This window comes from Fusarium odoratissimum, assembly GCF_000260195.1.
Source record: "Fusarium odoratissimum NRRL 54006 unplaced genomic scaffold supercont1.17, whole genome shotgun sequence".
Taxonomy (NCBI): domain Eukaryota; kingdom Fungi; phylum Ascomycota; class Sordariomycetes; order Hypocreales; family Nectriaceae; genus Fusarium; species Fusarium odoratissimum.
This window is the reverse complement of record NW_022158703.1, coordinates 271,757-286,390: the sequence shown is the minus strand read 5'-3', so window position 1 is coordinate 286,390 and position 14,634 is coordinate 271,757. Positions and strand designations below refer to the sequence as shown.

The 14,634-nt window shown below is 49.1% G+C and overlaps 9 protein-coding genes and 2 non-coding genes across 13 annotated transcripts; 6 read left to right on the top strand and 5 right to left on the bottom strand.

Moving 5' to 3' along the window:
- Nucleotides 1-167: 167 nt before the first annotated feature.
- On the top strand, nucleotides 168-992 carry FOIG_10041 (uncharacterized protein; the record flags this gene model as incomplete). Its single annotated transcript, XM_031210333.1, has 1 exon — nucleotides 168-992. One exon carries the CDS (start codon nucleotides 168-170, stop codon nucleotides 990-992), a length of 825 nt encoding a protein of 274 aa, XP_031059811.1.
- Nucleotides 993-1,231: 239 nt separating this feature from the next.
- Nucleotides 1,232-2,457, bottom strand: FOIG_10040 (uncharacterized protein; the record flags this gene model as incomplete). Its single annotated transcript, XM_031210332.1, has 3 exons — nucleotides 1,232-1,593; nucleotides 1,662-2,108; nucleotides 2,163-2,457. 3 exons carry the CDS (start codon nucleotides 2,455-2,457, stop codon nucleotides 1,232-1,234), a joined length of 1,104 nt encoding a protein of 367 aa, XP_031059810.1.
- Nucleotides 2,458-3,383: 926 nt separating this feature from the next.
- Nucleotides 3,384-4,165, top strand: FOIG_10039 (uncharacterized protein). 2 transcript variants are annotated; one of them, XM_031210331.1, is made up of 4 exons: nucleotides 3,384-3,500; nucleotides 3,571-3,620; nucleotides 3,674-3,778; nucleotides 3,828-4,165. In XM_031210331.1, the coding sequence occupies exons 2-4, from the start codon at nucleotides 3,601-3,603 to the stop codon at nucleotides 4,018-4,020; spliced, it is 318 nt and encodes a 105-aa protein (XP_031059809.1). In that variant the 5' UTR covers nucleotides 3,384-3,500; nucleotides 3,571-3,600; the 3' UTR covers nucleotides 4,021-4,165. The 2 variants fall into 2 exon arrangements, with proteins under 2 accessions (XP_031059809.1, XP_031059808.1); XM_031210330.1 differs by having other exon boundaries at nucleotides 3,384-3,620; nucleotides 3,828-4,150.
- Nucleotides 4,166-4,465: 300 nt separating this feature from the next.
- FOIG_10038 (uncharacterized protein) lies at nucleotides 4,466-6,063 on the top strand. 2 transcript variants are annotated; one of them, XM_031210328.1, is made up of 3 exons: nucleotides 4,466-4,702; nucleotides 4,758-5,235; nucleotides 5,281-6,063. In XM_031210328.1, the coding sequence occupies exons 1-3, from the start codon at nucleotides 4,495-4,497 to the stop codon at nucleotides 5,897-5,899; spliced, it is 1,305 nt and encodes a 434-aa protein (XP_031059806.1). In that variant the 5' UTR covers nucleotides 4,466-4,494; the 3' UTR covers nucleotides 5,900-6,063. The 2 variants fall into 2 exon arrangements, with proteins under 2 accessions (XP_031059806.1, XP_031059807.1); XM_031210329.1 differs by having other exon boundaries at nucleotides 4,466-5,235.
- On the bottom strand, nucleotides 5,994-7,023 carry FOIG_10037 (uncharacterized protein; the record flags this gene model as incomplete). Its single annotated transcript, XM_031210327.1, has 3 exons — nucleotides 5,994-6,791; nucleotides 6,844-6,933; nucleotides 6,982-7,023. The coding sequence occupies 3 exons, from the start codon at nucleotides 7,021-7,023 to the stop codon at nucleotides 5,994-5,996; spliced, it is 930 nt and encodes a 309-aa protein (XP_031059805.1).
- Nucleotides 7,024-7,396: 373 nt separating this feature from the next.
- FOIG_10036 (uncharacterized protein) lies at nucleotides 7,397-8,461 on the bottom strand (the record flags this gene model as incomplete). The annotated part of the gene is made up of 1 exon (XM_031210326.1): nucleotides 7,397-8,461. The coding sequence occupies one exon, from the start codon at nucleotides 8,459-8,461 to the stop codon at nucleotides 7,400-7,402; it is 1,062 nt and encodes a 353-aa protein (XP_031059804.1). The 3' UTR covers nucleotides 7,397-7,399.
- A 195-nt stretch (nucleotides 8,462-8,656) lies between these two features.
- FOIG_10035 lies at nucleotides 8,657-8,747 on the top strand. The gene has a single exon. It is a non-coding gene; the product is annotated as a tRNA-Pro (tRNA).
- A 416-nt stretch (nucleotides 8,748-9,163) lies between these two features.
- On the bottom strand, nucleotides 9,164-10,324 carry FOIG_10033 (uncharacterized protein). The gene has a single exon (XM_031210325.1). The coding sequence runs from the start codon at nucleotides 10,234-10,236 to the stop codon at nucleotides 9,472-9,474; it is 765 nt and encodes a 254-aa protein (XP_031059803.1). The 5' UTR covers nucleotides 10,237-10,324; the 3' UTR covers nucleotides 9,164-9,471.
- FOIG_10034 lies at nucleotides 9,329-9,411 on the top strand. The gene has a single exon. It is a non-coding gene; the product is annotated as a tRNA-Lys (tRNA).
- A 633-nt stretch (nucleotides 10,325-10,957) lies between the features above and the next one.
- FOIG_10032 (uncharacterized protein) lies at nucleotides 10,958-12,667 on the top strand (the record flags this gene model as incomplete). Its single annotated transcript, XM_031210324.1, has 3 exons — nucleotides 10,958-11,992; nucleotides 12,043-12,526; nucleotides 12,576-12,667. 3 exons carry the CDS (start codon nucleotides 10,958-10,960, stop codon nucleotides 12,665-12,667), a joined length of 1,611 nt encoding a protein of 536 aa, XP_031059802.1.
- A 94-nt stretch (nucleotides 12,668-12,761) lies between these two features.
- On the bottom strand, nucleotides 12,762-14,103 carry FOIG_10031 (lactate 2-monooxygenase; the record flags this gene model as incomplete). Its single annotated transcript, XM_031210323.1, has 3 exons — nucleotides 12,762-13,160; nucleotides 13,221-13,939; nucleotides 13,989-14,103. 3 exons carry the CDS (start codon nucleotides 14,101-14,103, stop codon nucleotides 12,762-12,764), a joined length of 1,233 nt encoding a protein of 410 aa, XP_031059801.1.
- Between the last annotated feature and the right edge of the window lie 531 nt (nucleotides 14,104-14,634).

The following is a 14,634-nucleotide window of genomic DNA, read 5'->3' as shown; positions in this document are numbered from 1 at the left end:
AGAAGTTTCTATCGAAAGTTCATGCCAGCCTCATCTGTTGCAAATTTTGATGTGTTGACGTAATACTGGTTCTGATCACGCAATTGGCTACTGTGAAATGCCTGCAGAACCAAAGCTATTCCCCTCATCATCAACTTAAACCTTTCAACACTACGCCAGTCTTAACAATGACACTAAACAACAGTATTCGACCAATTTTAGACCACATTGTGATCCTGGTGTCTTTCCAGACGCTGCAAGACCTTCCAAAGCGATTGGAGAACGTCCTCACTGTAATTGATGGCGGAGCTCATGCAGATGGCCGCACAGTCAACAAACTGATCGAATTTTCGGATGGGGTCTATATCGAACTCATCACTTTTCAAGATGGCCTGGATCCTGAAAAGCGCAAGACGCATCGATGGGGAGAGCTGGAAGAGAACACTCTCGTCGATTGGGCGTATACTCTTTCTGATGAGAAGGACTTCAGCGTGATTCAACAACGGGTCAAAGAAGCGAACACTGATATCATATACCACGATCCTGTCCCTGGAGGTCGCATCAGACCCGATGGTGTCGAGTTGAAGTGGTCTGTTGCTTCAGCCTACACTGCTCCCGGCAAGGCGGTGCATCCAGGCAAAGCACCATTTTGGTGTCTCGACCGCACTCCGAGACACTTACGAGTGCCGTATAAGAAAGACGACGGATCAGACCCTTCTTACACGAAGCATCCTTCTGGTGCGATTGGGGTCTCGGGAGTTTCGATCTCAGTGCCCAAGGAGGAACGCGATGTCCTTGCTGGGGTTTACGACGGAATCCATGGATCCACCACTAATGGGGAGGGCACATGGCCTTTCGTTGTTCACTCTGGTTCTACGAAGGGAAAGCAAGAGATTACTCTTGAAAGCAGCCAGGATCAGGAGAGACACATCCATCTCACTCTTCTTGGTGACAAAGGCAGCCCTGAAAGCATTGAGATTCTCCCTGGCTTGAAGTTTAGCTTCGAGTCTTAACGGGTTCGTCAGGGAGAACAAGGAGCTTCTGCACCTATTCACTTCAGATTCATTGGGATATATAGATACAAACATGCATCTTTTACAGAGAACATCGGGGCTCCCACGTAACATAGTATTTCATATCTTCACGCATATACTACAAATGTCGAGAATTGTGTGACTTTGCTAACGATAGCACTGTGTATAGCCCATCTGATCAGCTCCGGAATCCAAGCCTGCTTATAAATAACGCAATATTACTGAGATCCATTAGTTAACTTGCCGCATTGACCGTTACTTAAAACCCAGTCATTGTTGGTGGTGGCACTGGTATAATAAGTAGCGGCTACCTGCTGGCCGTTGCTGCAGATATCAGTCGTAATAGGGAGGTAAAGCGCGCACAATGAGTTCACGCGCCAATTGGAGAAAAAGCAACTGGATGTCTGCTGGCAAAGAACGCAGCACTCATAAGCGTTTTTGAGGCCACTAGTTGACCTGACCATACTGGTGAACTTGTAGCTGAGGGAACTGATCTTATTGCCTCCATTGGCAGTTCTCAGCATATTGGTGTCACCACAGGCCTCGTAGTAGTCAACTGGTATAACGGTCTCCACGGTCACTAGTGTTATCTGTTAGTAGAGTGTTATTTGGATATAAGGGTGGACTTGCCTGATTCAGTTGCAGTACCTGTCTCGGTGCGATCGTCATATTCGGTCACGGTAGAAGTAGTAGTTTCGAATGAAGTCTCGGTCACCTTGGGAGGATACTGAGTCTCAATTGTAGTTGTAATTGATGTGACGACTTTCGTCTTGGTCTTTGGATTGGCCGTAACGCGGGTTCCTTTCACCGTGATGGTGGTGACTTTGACGGACGTCGTTAAGACTTTCTTTGTACAGTCGATGCGCTGGACATACTCAGGGTTCGACTGAAGCCCAGCTAGGAAAACGTCGGGTGCAGATCTCTCTTTAAGGGTGTCTCTCGCCTTGATCTTGGGCCGCCAGTCAGGGCCCTTAGCAGGGGTGAAGCCAGCTGGGGCTAGGATAGTGCTCGTGGTGGTATATCTTGTAGTTGTCGTAGAGGATATAGACGTAGAGGTCGTAGTATGAAGTCGAACTTCGATGGTAGTCCTCGTATCTACACCAAGCATATTAGTACCGTATGATCAACAATTGAGAGCAGAGTTCTCACCTGTCTTTGTCTCAATCGCAGTCTCGATATCAGGATCAGCCTGCGTTGTCTCGGTAATTGTCTTGACCTCAGTGGAAGTAGTAGTAGTGGGTCTGGGAACAACTACGACGTTGACCTTGCGGATGACCTTCTTCTGGACTGTGACTTTGCTGTGGATGGTAGTCGTGGCCCGGGGAATCTTGCTGGCAGGGATACTCTTGGTTCCGAGTTTGCTCTGACAGATGACGCTTTGAGAGGCGACTAGACTCTCGGTGCCTAGGGCGAGGAGAAGCAAGACAGATTTCACAGCAACCATTTTCGCAATCACCAGGAAAACAAATTGTAAAAGGGACGATACACAAGGGAATAGGAAGAGACTTTTAAAGCCGGGAGAGGTACACCGTAAATTATCGCCTCCACCAACACATCAGATCAAATCAATAGATTGTCGAACTATAGTGCTTGGCAGCCAGATTAGGACAATTTGAAGATTGTTGGTGGTACAATCCCTGTAAAAACAAGCATAAATGCGGCTGAACCGAGACTACTGGATTCTAGACGCTGCTGAAAGTCAGCACATGTTTTATAAAAAGTATCGTATGATTAAAATATTATCAATATACTACAGTTGTTCCAAAGTCATAGGGCGCCGCACTAGCGGTAATAATCGGGAGAGAGTGATGGCTTAACAGCCGCAAAGCCCGACGAGGGTCTAAGTAAAGGCTAGCATACTTTTTATGAAGAATTGCTTACACTTTATCTCATCTCTGCTGTAAAGTCCAATAGTATTGCCATAAGCTCCATCGCAAAGCTCCTCCCATTCGGCAGCGTCCCCAGCGAAGTCATAGCTTCTCTTTTGAAGTGTTTTGCCCTTGAGATTTTCAGGAGCTCCTATGGATAAATCAAGTTGAGAATATGGGACCCTGTAGACTAATTCCTAGTTGTTCTTTGTATCATGATCACGAGACTTTTACCAATGACTGTTCAAATGCAGCCCGTCTCCGCACGAAATCCATGTGAATGCCTACATTGTCCAACCATTTCTTGATGTCATGGCTCGAGACTTTTATTGCTTCTCATCTTCCCGTAGAATATGGCACTTCCAAATGTAGAGGAACCAACGGCTAAGTATCAGAATCTCGCCATTGCTGTTTTCCGAACGTCGGTACTCGGTATTGAACAAGTGCGGAGGAGAATGTTGCGATACTTCGTAATGACGGCATGATGATGTCAGCTAAAAAGGTCTCACAATAGGTAATCAACAACGTCACCATTAAAGCTTCGACATCAAAACAACAAAACTCATCATTTCAGAGTTCGTTTCGCCGTCGCACGTCTTAGATATCACCAATTACTACTGTACGTCCTTGACTCGGGCCCAGGCCAGACCTTTCCGCACACCAACTTCGTACTGACTCGCCGCGATCAGACTCGCCAATCACCCCCCAATCCAGAAAAGATGGTGCACAACATCCGAACGTCGGTTTCCTCTCATCTCCTAGGTAGAAACCAGAGAATTGACATGCTACTAGCAAGGACGAGTTCCAAGATGCTCTGAAGAAGTATCCCATCGTCGTCGTGGACTTTTACTCCACGCATAGCGCCGAGTCAAAGCACATTGCCGCCACATTCGCTCAGTTAGTCTCCCCAATCATTCTTTCGAATATCTTCATTGACCAGTTATAGCGCATATGAGTTGGACAAGTTCAAGGACTTCCGATTCGTCAAGATCGACATCGATGACCTGAAGGGTCTGGCGGAGGAGGTCGGTGTTACGCAGCCTGCAACATTCCACATGTACAAGAACGGAGAGAAGATCAATGATCTGCAGAGTGAACATAAGGAGGACCTCATTCAGTTCTTGGAGACCGGCCTGTAATGACTTGACTGAAGAAGATGATGATGCTTGATGAAACGAGGCTGCTTCGAAGTTGCAGCGCAAAGCTAGGTCCAATTCAATGATTACATGCTCTATTGCGATTACTTTACAGTTCTGCGTTCCTCTTTTGAATGAGTCGTTGGTGTGAAATGAATTTAGAGACATCGGGTTGGTGTTCGTACAGAGTGCTGGACCCCAAGCCGTAGCGACCGTTGCTGGGGAAAACGGGGTAACTGAACGCTACACAAAGTCAAATCCAACTCTAAATTGTCTGCCGGCCCTGCAGGCTAGATACATATCAATATTATTGCCAGGCACAGCCAGGGACCTGTTTATATCCAGGTCCATGTATCAGAGAGACATTAGCAGAATCAGCTGGTCAAGTGACATGTCGTCTTTGTCAGCATACCCCACTACGTCATTGAAACATCTCAATTGAATGGGTCTTTCATCCCTTGGCATCTCATCGTCAACATGGCGCAACCAGAGCAAACCAGCAAAGGCCGCGTCGTCGGCGACTTATCATGTCAATCAGACTCATACCTCAAGACTCTCGAAACAGAAGTCATCTCGTGTGAAAAGGCGCCGAAGCATGCGCACAAGTCAAAGAAGAGTAATGGACATTCTCATTCGCATGATGAGTGGTTAATCGAGTGCGCCGACTCGGTGCTGTTTCCTGAAGGTCTTGCACTTGTTTCCTTTCCAAGTTTAAGAGGACCTTACTGACAGGGGATTAGGCGGCGGTCAACCTTCAGATCATGGCACAATCACGCCCCTCTCGGGCTCAGATCAAACCCCCATCCCCATCAAGAACGTTCAGCGCCAAGGTCTCCGCTGCGTAATCTACTCCCCCAAGCCCTTATCCCCAGGTGACAGAATCCGTCAGGAAGTCGACTGGAAGCGAAGATGGGATCACATGCAGCAACATACTGGCCAACATCTCCTCTCCGCCGTTATGCAGAACCGTCACGATCTCAAGACTCTCGGATGGGGTATGGGCGCTGAAGAGGGCATGAGCTACGTTGACTTGCAGCGGAAGCCAACGGAGGAGGAGATGCAGGCTATTCAGAATGAGTGTGCAGAGTTGATTCGTGAGAATCTGCCGATTCGGATTGAGACGCCGGATGATGCGAAGCATGATAAGCTCCCTGGTGATTATGACAAGTCTGATGGTGTTGTACGCGTTATTCACATTGGAGATCTTGATACGAACACGTAAGTTCACCCTCCAAATTCTAGGCACTTACTGACTACGGCCAGATGCTGCGGAACTCACCTCTCCCAAACATCCCACATCTCCCTCATAATCCTCGGCTCAACACAGTCCGTCCACGGCAAAAACTGCCGTCTATCCTTCATAACAGGTGATCGTGCCATCAACCTTGCCGCATCATCCGTCAGCGCCATAAGCTCCATCGCAAAGCTCCTCTCATCCAGCAACGTCCCCAGCGAGGTCGTCTCCCGAACCACAGCTCTCTCAGATACAGTCACCGACTTGAAACGGTCTGAACGAAAGCTTTTACTTGAGGTAGCAAAGTTTGAAAGTGAGCAGGCTATTAGAATCATTGTTCAGAATAGGATGAATGCGTATATTCATCGATATGACGGGAACACGGATTTTATTAATAAGATTGTTGGGGAGACGAGGGATGTTCTGCAGGGGACGGGGTTTGTTGTTGTTATTGCTATTGGGGAGCCGAAGGGCAGTGGACCGGTTGTTATTGTTGGTGATCAAGTTGCTGTTGATGCTATGGCGCAGAAGGTCAAGGTCGTTATCAAGGATATCAAGGGCGGAGGTGCAGGAGGTAAATGGCAAGGCAAGGTGAAGGAGTGGACGAATGCGCAACTTCTGGCGCTGAAAGAGATCGTTGAGTCATGAGACTTCTCTACAGAATCTATCGTCCAGATCTATGGACCTCTATGTACCTCATCTTAAAGAAACAAGCAGGCCAATCTTCATCCCTTCTCCCCAACTAGATCAGCTCTAACCGCTTCGGCCCAACAACCCGGTTCGGCTGATACCCCCGTCGCTTCGGCTTCATCTGCGTCGTCTCAAACGCCTTCCGAATATGCCCAGCATCAACAGCAGGTCGCTGCGGGTTCGACATGAGGAACAGGCCCTGTCTTCTAGCCAAAAGGGCCGCCGCCGGCGCCTCATTGTCTTTGCCGCCCTGGGTCGTGATCTCCTGTGCCTGGATTGACAACGCCACGTCGGTCAGGCGCTTAACCATTTCCACAGCGATAGAGCCCAGGATCTCAATTGCGTCGTCTTTCTTTCTGAGATCAGCTACAACGCCGATGCCTGCCCACTCACGAAATCTGGCCTCTTTGGCACGGTGGAAGGAAGCTTTACGATAGGAGCACCATTTGATGTACTCTTCCCCGGACATCTTGCTGGTCACCTCGTCGGCCCAGACAAGTCGCTCGCGGGTGTGCTCGCTGATCTGGACGGTATCGGCGTCGCCACCGGGTGGTCGAATGCCGAACATGAACTCTTCGTCCCAGGGCATGAGAGCAGCGGAAGCCTCAGCAGTCGTCTTGGCAGCGTCTTCAGCCGCGTTGTCCGTGTCGGAGAGACTATCTTCGGCGTCGTTCTCGGGCTTGTCCTTTTCATTTGTTGTCTTTCTCGCTTCCCTGCGAAGTCTCTTCCAGCGGATGACATTCTGGAGACGAGTCATCCGGGCGGTATCGTGGCGAACCTGGAACAGGATATCCTTGATCGCGATGAACTTCTCACCGCGCCGGGTGGAGAGCTCTTTGGCCTTGGTCACCTGTTTATCGGTTAGTTTTGGTATCTTGAAGAGGAAGGAGTTGAGTGCTTACCAGATGGATGATTTGATCTCGCACAATCTGCTCGACGAGGGCGGCGGTTTCGTTAGCGATTTCCTGCGTCTCACCAGCGACGAACATCATCTGCTACCGTTAGTGAAGAGTCGATAATAGAATGTACTTAAAGCTAACCTGCTGGATTTCATTGGTAAACTTGGGTTCAAAGGGCGCCATGATGGGCAGCGCACTCCAGGTAGTGCTTCGAGGATGCTGTGAGGTTGAGGAAGAGATGACACAAGAACTTATGTCGGTATCCTTGGGTGGAAAAAGAAGACCTGTTTTTCTTCACAGGACTTTAATTTATATTTTTTGGAACGCGTCTCAGTTCATGGCGTCCCTTTGTGATTCACAGTGGAAGATCGAAGTCACGAGGGTTGGTGGGGAGCTCTGACCATTCGTTCGAACAGAGAGGCAGCACTGCTCGACGCAGCCGGAAGAAGAACAGACGTTGGGTCTCTTTATTGTTCCCGAGTATCCTTTGTCATTCCTATTGCTACAAGTCACAGCGAACCTATTGTCCTCGAGATAATCGAACATCAACGATACATGATCATTTGACATTTACCGTGATGCTATGAACATGATTCCGTCTTCCCGTCAAAGGCTGCTTCATCCCACTTTCAGAAGTTGCCCGAGTAATCAGCTTCCCAACCCCACGCTCAAGATCAACCGCGGCAGTGAAATTTTGCCAAGCCTGATCTTCTTTGTTATCTACCTTCCCTCGAATCCAGCTTTGTCCTTCATCTTTACTGATTTCTACCAGTGCTACACCATCATGACTCCAAGCCCAACCTTCCACCGCTACCAACCCTGCAGAGATGACATCTGAGTCCGCGGGCTTCGTCATCATCGAGTTTACTTCGACTTCCCATACCGGCCGCATCCTCACTCCTTCAGGATCTGTTGGGTCTTCCTCATTGTAAAGAATAGAAGCGAAAGGACCTGGGGCACGTGTCTCTTGCAGTGAAAGCCTGCAAAGCCACTTTGTCGAGTTCGTACCAAACCAGCCAGGGACAACAAGTCTCACCGGTCCGCCTCGTTCTTTACTGAGTGGCTCTCTGTTGATCTTCCATGCGAGGAGGACCTCAGGCCTTTGTGCCTTTGTTACGGGTAAGTCCTTCTGATAACGGTCTGCTTCATACTCAAAGAACTTTCCATGATCGAGACCTTCTGACCAAACAAAGCGAGCTCCAGGAAGGGGCTCTGCAAGAGCGAGGATAGTCGACAATCGAACACCGGTCCATACCACGTTACCAATGCGCCACGGGTTACTGTTTGGCGGTTTCAGCGGACTTCCATAGCATTCGTGAAAGGACGTTACGGAAGTCTCGGGCAACGCCTTGAGTTGTGCCAAGGAGAGGGCGAATGGTTTTCGCACAAGGCCGTCGACTACCAGCAACCACTTTGCATCATCGACTACAGCAGCACCCATATGTATCGTTTGGAATAGTTGCTCATCTGGTGTGATGAAGGACGATAGATGGTGGGGTGTTGGTGGAGGGCGCAGGAAGAAACCTTCGGGATCAATGGATGTACAAGCCTCTCTCTCCTCACCAGCTTTTGATACCTGGGAGACAAGATGGTCGATGGACTTCGTGGTTATTGATTTCATTGTCAGAGTACATGAAGAATGGTGAGTGTTTCAAGTCTTCGCTGAATGATGTCCTCTCAAGGCGACCTGTCTAGCGGGACCCATCCGCGCTCCACAGCGCTCCAACTACCGAGCTTCGGCAAACTGCAGCTTCTTAGATCCCATTGTGAGCCCCGAACTCAAACAACAATCATCACGTGCGGCAATGCCTGATTCGGTCTGGTGGTCTAGTGGTATGATTCTCGCTTAGGGTAAACCCTATAGCTTAGCTTGCGAGAGGTCCCGGGTTCAATCCCCGGCCAGACCCTTCCTTTTGCTCTCGAGGCCTCTGTGATGTCTTGAAGGTATTTATCTTTGCTCCTGGATGAGGTTGGAACGTTGGGATGCGAGTCGGTTGCGAACTCTGTGGTGCTTGCACCTGGTTGGTTGAGAGGCACATAAGATAAGCAATCTTATCGCGAATGCTACCCTGGACATGTCATTAACTTCGGGATAAATATTATTTATCCTCCGTAGATATCCTAAATATGCAAACTTCTTTCTGAAAGCTCTTGACTCTCTTTTTATATCTACTCTTCTGTCATCTAGTTTTATGTCTGAGGGTTGTACACCGCCAAGTAGCGGAAAATGGTTGGTACAGTCTTTAATTCTGGTAACTATTAACCGTTGTCTGCAAGCCAGTGTATAAGCTTATGCAACATTGTAAATCGCTCACGGTTTAGTAAATACAACAGTCAATCGATAGATCCTTAGACCCTTTCTAGAGCGATTGTTCTGGTTCAACTCTTTCCATTCTGGCTCCAGCTTTGCAAGAAAACACAGTGGCCATCTCCCCTCGAAAGCAACTGTCACCCAATTCGGCCTCGCCTCTCAACCAATCAGAGCCACGCCCGGTTAGCTCAATCGGTAGAGCGTGAGACTCTTATGAGTACGCGATCTCAAGGTTGCGGGTTCGACCCCCGCATCGGGCTGTTCCTATAAACGATTGCGAGCAATAGCGAGGCATCTCTTTTTTACATTTATCTTCTACTCTACTCTCTCGGTACCTCGACGCCAGAAACCGACTTGCATATCTCAAGCAACTCTTCCTGCTTGCTCACATTGTCCGCTCCAGGATGGGGTCTGCTCTCTCCACTTGTTGTAACGAACGCACCAGACGTGACCTTTGTCAGAGATCCTTCACCAGCGACCCAGCTTGCCAATGCTTTGGCTGGTTCACTTAACTGAACTGGTGCTGAGTTTCCTCCCATTTTTGTCTTTACCCAGCCGGGATGCATGCTGAGGACTTGGATGTCGGTCCAGCGTCGCGCGAATGCTTTTGCGAGCATTGTGTCGTGAAGCTTGGTGTTTCCGTAAGAGTGCGATTGAGTGGCGTTCTTGAGAGTCTCATCACCGCTGTAGTGACTATCCGAACTCATGAACAAGAGCCTGCTCTTGGGCTTATCCATGAGACATGTGAGGATATAAGGCGCGAGGGTGTTGACTGCGAATACAGCTGAGATCTTGTCCGAAGTGATTTCCCTCGATGCTGTCGAGCCATAGCCGATGCCTGCGTTATGCACGACGACATCGAATGGCCCAGCATTGTTTGCGTCTTTGGCGAGCTTCTTGGTCTCTTCAATTGACGATAAATTGCCGACTAGAACAGCTGCGGCGCTGGGGATGGCGGCTTTAGCTGAAGCGGCACGATCGGCGTTACGGGCATGGAGAACGACTTGGTGGCCTTGCTCGGCGAGGAGCTTTGCGGCGGCCTGGCCGATGCCGTCTGTCGAGCCTGTGATAAATACGCGAACCATTTTGCTAATCTTGGTGAAAACCTGAAGTTAGGACGTGATGAGTCGCGAGAAGTCTGAAGTAGGAGCCGTTGCTTTTCACCGATGCATGATATCACAAAGTTTGAAGCTGGTTACGTCATCAACTCCAGCATCCATCACTGACGCACATCCTACGTGAGAAAAAGCAAAGAAGTGTAGTTCTGGGAAAAGCAGAATAGGTTTGTAAGAACTGATAGGACTAGAACTCATTCGATTTTTATCCGTGAGACTGCAAGGAAAATGAATCTCCTGGGTTGTTGCAAGCCTCGTGTTCTGGAATACGTCGGGGGCGGAACCACAGCGCCATAGCATGGGCAATGACGAATGGACTCTCAATCAATCAGTCAAAACCACTATATCCAGGCTGTCCGAATGTCTTTCGGTTCGGATCTGAAGGAGTACCATTTAGACCGAAAAGTGACAACAAAGCTGCCCGTGACCTGCATCCTCGGCCACGGACGCCGAGACCGAAATGCGGAGGTTACATGGCTTCTTTTCCCCAGCAGATCTTCATGAACATCTACCATAACGAGGAATGGACTAGACCGTCGTGATTCTGTTGTCGGGCTCAAAGTTTACCGAAACCCCTCTTGTAGTTTGCCGGCGAGATGTATAAATATATTATCATCTTCGGTGAAGGCATTCTGAGACAGGGATAATTTGACGCATGCCTTTAGACCACTTTGGCAGGATGGTCTCTCCAATGGGTAAGACACTTTTGTGTCTTGCAACACTGGCTGTGTCTCCAGTTCTTTCGAAGTCACATTCAAAATGCTCAGTCGAGAGCCTGCTCATTCCCAACGGGACTATCGCCTCAGCCCAGCATCATTCTGTCAGGGATGCCATCCCCCTTCCCAACACAGTAGTATCCTGTGGAGGTCCGAGCTTTAAAGCCAACATTACAGCGGACCTCTGCAGAGTAGTTGTAAATGTCTCAACAAGCGACTCCAGCTCGGTCCGCATCGAGGCATGGCTTCCTGACAACTGGAACAAACGTCTACTGGCCACGGGGACAGGTGGCATCGGAGGATGTATCGATTTCCCAACTGTCCAAAATGGAGCTCAACTTGGTTTTGCAAGCTTCGGAACCAACACAGGCCATGATGGTGAGCAGGGGTTTGACTTCTTCCTGAACCAGCCAGAGGTTATCAACGACTTTGGCCATAGAGGAATTCACATCGAGGCGAAGATTGCAAAGCAAATCGTGGAGCAATACTATGGGAGGAAGGCTTCAAAGAGCTATTACCAAGGATGCAGCACAGGCGGCCGTCAAGGCCTACAGAATGCCCAGCTCTACCCCGATGACTTTGATGGAATTCTCGCTGGAGCTCCAGGCATCGACTGGCTTCACATTGTGGCGTCAAAAGGCATACTGGCTCGACGGATTGGATGGCCTGGTCTTTCTTCTGATGCATATGTTCGACCAGAACAATGGAAGGCGATTGTGGCAAAACAGATTGAGCTGCTTGATCCTCTGGATGGTGTTGAGGATGGTATCATCGACAACCCGGCTGCACATGCCTTCGACCCAGTGATCATGGCCTGTGGCACTGGTCTACTCAACAGTTCGCTCTGTCTAAAACCCAAGCAAGTAGCGTCTGTCAAAGCTGCATACGAACCTCTTGCGGACTCAGAGGGCAACATTGTGTACCCAGGGTTCGCTCTGGGTGCTGATACAAGCGTCTTCTCCGCCAACCAGATCAGCGGCACTGCTGAGCTGAACTACAAAGTCTTACAGGTACGTGTAGAATCCATGGATGTAGAATAAGAGCTAATAAGGGTTCCTAGGACTTCTGGCGTGGTGCTGTATACAATGACTCAACTTGGACACCTCACAACTTCACCGTGAAAGACATGGATTTTGCCGTCAAGCTTAACCCAGGCGGCGTCAATGCCGCAGAAGGCGATCTTCAAAAGTTCTACGCCAAAGGAGGAAAGATCATTTCCTACCATGGTCAAGCTGACCAAACCATCACGCCCAAATTGCCAGCTGAGTACTACGCCAAGGTACAAGCCAACCTAAATGCCACGCTAGATGATATGCACTCCTTCTACCGACTGTTCTTTGTTCCAGGGATGTATCACTGCTCAGGAGGTCCTGGTGCATTCGATATCGGCCAGGTATATCCGTTGAAGAAGGATAGACTGACGGCTAAAGAGAATGTTTTGCTGGCTCTGACGAAGTGGGTTGAGGAGGATCAAGAACCCGAGACTATGGTTGGCGCCAAGTTTGGCAGCAGTGAGGCTCCAGGCAAGGCTACAGCACAGCGAAGTAAGTTTTCCCACAGGCCTCTTTGACGCAATGAGCTAACAATTTCCAGCGTATTGCCCCTACCCGTATGAGAGCAAATGGGATGGATGTGGAAACACCACCAAGGCCGATAGTTGGCGCTGCAAGCTTCCTGGAGTATAACCAGCATGTTAGGATGAAGAATGAACTTTGTATTCGCTATTGAAAGTGAACTGATTATTTCGATATCTTCTTATCCTGTGTTCGTATCAGTAACCTATAGCTTGCTCTTGCAGTTTAAAGGCTGGGATTGTATAAGACTCTTATCAATATCTTCAACCTTATTCAGCCCCGCGACATTCATCAGGATGTCCAGATCTGCCAACAATCCCTTCAACACGTGCCTGACTCCATGCTCTCCCATGATACTAAGTCCCCAGATCCACAATCTCCCAACAAAGACAAACTTGGCGCCCAGAGCAAGAGCCTTGACAATATCAGCAGCTCCTCTGACACCGCTATCGAAAGTAACAACGATACGATCGCCGACCTTTTCAGCAATCTGTTCCAGAGCATCAAGACTCCCAATCGCTCCATCAACCTGGCGTCCAGCGTGAATACTGACGACGATACCCTCAAAACCCAGATCAGCTGCTTTCACAGCATCATCAACGCGCTGAATGCCTTAGAACGGTTTTCCGCCGCTTATCTCCTGCCACTTCTCTCGCGCCCAGACAGCTTTCTCCCAAGACCATGCGCGGCCGTGCCAGACGTTGTCGATCCAGAGTGCTCCAGCCTCTGCGGGCTGATTCTTTGGATCGATGCCATGCTCGGCCAAACGCTTCTGGAAGATGGGGTCCGACAGACCCAAGTCGGCACCGATGCCGCGGTAGAAGGCGTAGTTAGACGTCGCAACATCGTCATGTCGCCATCCGAGTTGCCACGTATCTGTTGTTAAGATACATGCCGAAAATCCAGATTCATGTGCTCTCTTGAGTAATGACAGCGTTAGCTCGTCATCATGAGGCATATAGAGCTGGAAGAATTGAGGGCCTTCAGGGATGCGGTGACTCTCTTCGCTATTCTGTGCAACCTTCCGACCAGCCTCATTTGCTTCAGCGACATCTTCAATCGGACAGGAGCCCGCAGTCGAGAGACTGTAAGGAATGCCAAGTTCACCGGCGACCTTAGCAACAGGAAGCTCGCCTTGCGGATGATAGATCTTGTTGATCCCAATAGGCGCAATTCCAAACGGCGCAGAGACCTCATGGCCAAAAATGGTAGTTCTGGTAGATCGCTCATTGGTGTCTACAAGCTGACGAGGGACGATCTTATGTCTGAAGAAAGCCTGACGGTTCGCGAGATGGGTATCTGACAGGCCAGCGTTGGATGATGCGTAGAGCCAGCCATTTTCAGTGAGCTTCTTCTTGGCGAGTTCCTCAAGCTTATCGGGGTCTAAGAGTATCAGTACCATTGCGATCATAGTGGTATCAGATCGTCCTACATGTGTTGAATGGCGGAACTTTGCCTTCGTTCAATTTCCAGAAGTTCTCGCGTTGGTATAAGCCCCATGGAGGGGTATCACGATTCTTGAGATGTGGCGACCTGGGATCTGACATTCTGAATCTTTGTGAAAGTCTGCCAATGATTTGTTTAAGGCTTCTATGATGAAAGATACGGCTCTTGGATACCGAGGTCGTGTCCACTTATAAACCGATGATCCATATTCATGACGTAGTATATCTGACTTCCGGATATCCGATCGAAGGACAATAATGACGAAGAAGTGCTTGTCTTGAGCAAGGATCCCCAATTATTAAGTAGATGTGAATAAATTCTACCAGGTTAGCCAATTATTAATAGGGCTATCGACTACTAGACGTTTGATGCTGATGGTGGTTAGGTTGAATCGCCTCATAGGAATAACCGACTGACGCTCGGGCACCCGCTTGTTAACGCATGAGGACTCAGCACTATTTACTCGTGCAGCCTATTGTGTGCATTTGTTTCACAATTAAAGTTGAACATAACCTTCATTCATTCTCCGATTACTCGAATATCGCTAACGTTCACAAGCTGAAAAGATTGCCGTGATAGCCGTGTCCTGCCACATTATCGCCCATAATTCTGCCTACTCTAATCCATAGTGA

Excerpts from the sequence above, each read along its gene's own strand:
- FOIG_10039 (XM_031210331.1), top strand. The coding sequence starts at position 3,601 with ATGGTGCACAACATCCGAAC. Across the intron at positions 3,621-3,673 it reads ATGGTGCACAACATCCGAAC|CAAGGACGAGTTCCAAGATG; the intron begins GTCGGTTTCCTC and ends ACATGCTACTAG. Across the intron at positions 3,779-3,827 it reads ATTGCCGCCACATTCGCTCA|CGCATATGAGTTGGACAAGT; the intron begins GTTAGTCTCCCC and ends GACCAGTTATAG.
- FOIG_10038 (XM_031210328.1), top strand. The coding sequence starts at position 4,495 with ATGGCGCAACCAGAGCAAACCAGCAAAGGCCGCGTCGTCGGCGACTTA. Across the intron at positions 4,703-4,757 it reads CTCGGTGCTGTTTCCTGAAG|GCGGCGGTCAACCTTCAGAT; the intron begins GTCTTGCACTTG and ends ACAGGGGATTAG. Across the intron at positions 5,236-5,280 it reads GGAGATCTTGATACGAACAC|ATGCTGCGGAACTCACCTCT; the intron begins GTAAGTTCACCC and ends GACTACGGCCAG.
- FOIG_10033 (XM_031210325.1), bottom strand. The coding sequence starts at position 10,236 with ATGGTTCGCGTATTTATCACAGGCTCGACAGACGGCATCGGCCAGGCC.